The 2,292-nt window shown below is 42.7% G+C and overlaps 1 protein-coding gene across 1 annotated transcript; it reads right to left on the reverse strand.

Moving 5' to 3' along the window:
- Positions 1-958: 958 nt before the first annotated feature.
- Positions 959-1,933, reverse strand: LOC118856062 (olfactory receptor 5V1-like). The gene has a single exon (XM_036766118.1). The coding sequence runs from the start codon at positions 1,931-1,933 to the stop codon at positions 959-961; it is 975 nt and encodes a 324-aa protein (XP_036622013.1).
- Positions 1,934-2,292: the final 359 nt, after the last annotated feature.

Raw genomic sequence — 2,292 nt, forward strand, 5'->3', positions numbered from 1 at the left:
CAATCAATTCCCCTGGTCCTGTTTCTGGCTTCTCCTGTTATGACCTATTACCTCGTTGTTACTGTTGACCCATCATTGATGCTATCAGGTAGTATATGTGAGTTAGGGAGATGGAGGATTTAGGGGAAAGCTGAGTCAGTTTTGGACATGTTGAGTATAAGAGTCTATGGGATGTGCAGTTTAAGATATCCAATAAGTATTTGGATATGTGAGACTAGAGGTCAGCAGAGTTTAGTGTGAGATAAAGGATTTGAGCATCAGCAGCAGAGAAATGACAATTGAATCCAATGGAAGCTGATGAAGTCACCAAGTGAAATAATATACAGAGAAAAGGGGAGACAGACCCGGATAGAACCCTGTGGGGCAACCTTGGATACATTAGGCATGGCCCAAATTACAGTCTAGCAAATGAGACTAAGAAAGAGTGATCACTTAGGGAGGAGGAGTACTAGGAGAGGATATTGTCGGGAAAACCTAGAAAGAAGGAAGTATTGAGGAGAAGAGGGTGATCAAAGGCTCGGGTAAGGACTGAATAAAGGCCATTAGATTCAGCAATTAGGGGATCATGGATAACTTTAGAGAAAGTGGCTTCACCTCAGTGATGAGGTCAAAAGGCAGATTCTAGAGACTTTAGAGAGTGGAACGGAAATGGAGGCACTGATTATAGATGGTCATCTCAAGCAGTTTAGCCACAAAGGAGGAAAGATATGAGCTGATAACTGTGGGGTTATAGAGAGGTTTTTGTAGGGGATGAGAAATGATCATGTTTGTTGGCAGTAAGGAAGCAACCAGTAGATAGGTAAGATTGAAGATAAAATAGAGAATGGAAGAATAAAAAAGACAGTAATGGTGGAGAATAAAGTTATTAATGCTTAAAATAATAGGACTGGAAAGGAAACCAATTAGATTGAAAATACAGTTAATAAATTGTTTTTACACCAAGTTCATGGACTCCAGGTTAAGAATGAATTTGACCACTGGAATCACTAGGTAAAATATACCCTTTACATAGTTTTCTCAAGGCAACTTTGACTTCCTTGTTTCTCAGGCTGTAGATGATGGGATTTAACATGGGGATGACAATACAGAAGAGGACAGAGGCCAGGATGTCCACATCCAGGGAGTACCCTGAGCTGGGCCAGTCATAGTTGAAGTTGATGGTTCCGTAGTAGATGAGCACTACAGTGAGGTGAGAGGCACAGGTAGAGAATGCTTTCTTCTGCCCTTGAGCAGACTGGATTTTCAAGATGGCAGAGATAATGAGGGTATAGGACACAGCAGTGAAGAGGCAGGGGCTCAGACCAAAAGTGGCACTAGCTACATAGAGTGCCACCTCATTGATTGAAGTGTCTGAGCAAGAGAGCTTCAGGAGTAGGGGGATATCACAGAGAAAATGGCTGATCTGGTTAGGACCACACAAAGTGAGAGTTGCTGTGAGCCCTGTGTGTGTCATAGAATTCACTAACCCACACATCCAGGACCCAGCTGCTAAGTAGGCACAGACTCTGTTGCTCATGAGAACTGGGTAGTGTAATGGATGGCAAATGGCTATAAATCTGTCATAAGCCATAGCAGCCAACAAGACACACTCAGAACCTGGAAAAGTAACAAGGAAGAAGAGCTGGGACAAGCAGCCTTCATAGGTAATGGTCTTCTTCTCCTGGAAGAAATTCACCAGAATGATGGGGACAGTGGTGGAGGTATAGCAGATGTCCAGGAAGGACAAGTTGCTGAGGAAATAATACATAGGAGTATGAAGAACAGGGTTGATTCTGATTGCTGTTAATATGAGAAGGTTCCCCAGGACAGTTACCAGGTATACAACCAAAAATATCAGGAAGAACAATCCCTGCAGTTCTGGGTGGTTGGAAAATCCCAGGAAGATGAATTCAGTGACACCTGTTTGGTTTCCCCTTTCCTTAACGTCCTTCATAGCTGAAATGAAAATAGAAGGTGTCACTGTTTGGAGGAGTTGACCCCTTCCTCTACCTCATCCCCCTACACCCAGAACAGAGAAAGCTGAGGAAGGACAAAGATGAAGAAACACATACTCATATGAAGACAGCCATCCAAGGGAGGAATCTTGGCTTCACTGGAATCCTCAACTCATGAATTTGAAGTTCTCTCTTATTAGACTGCTTCACTGATATTCACTGACACCTCTGAACTGAGCTCAGTGATTGACTGCTATTTTATACAGAGGCTCTGCTGGTGTGACATTCTTTCAGTCATTTAAAAAATATTTATTAAGTTCCTACTATGTGCCAAGTACTGTGCTAAGCACTGGGGATA

This window comes from Trichosurus vulpecula, chromosome 7 (assembly GCF_011100635.1).
Source record: "Trichosurus vulpecula isolate mTriVul1 chromosome 7, mTriVul1.pri, whole genome shotgun sequence".
In the NCBI taxonomy this organism is placed as follows: domain Eukaryota; kingdom Metazoa; phylum Chordata; class Mammalia; order Diprotodontia; family Phalangeridae; genus Trichosurus; species Trichosurus vulpecula.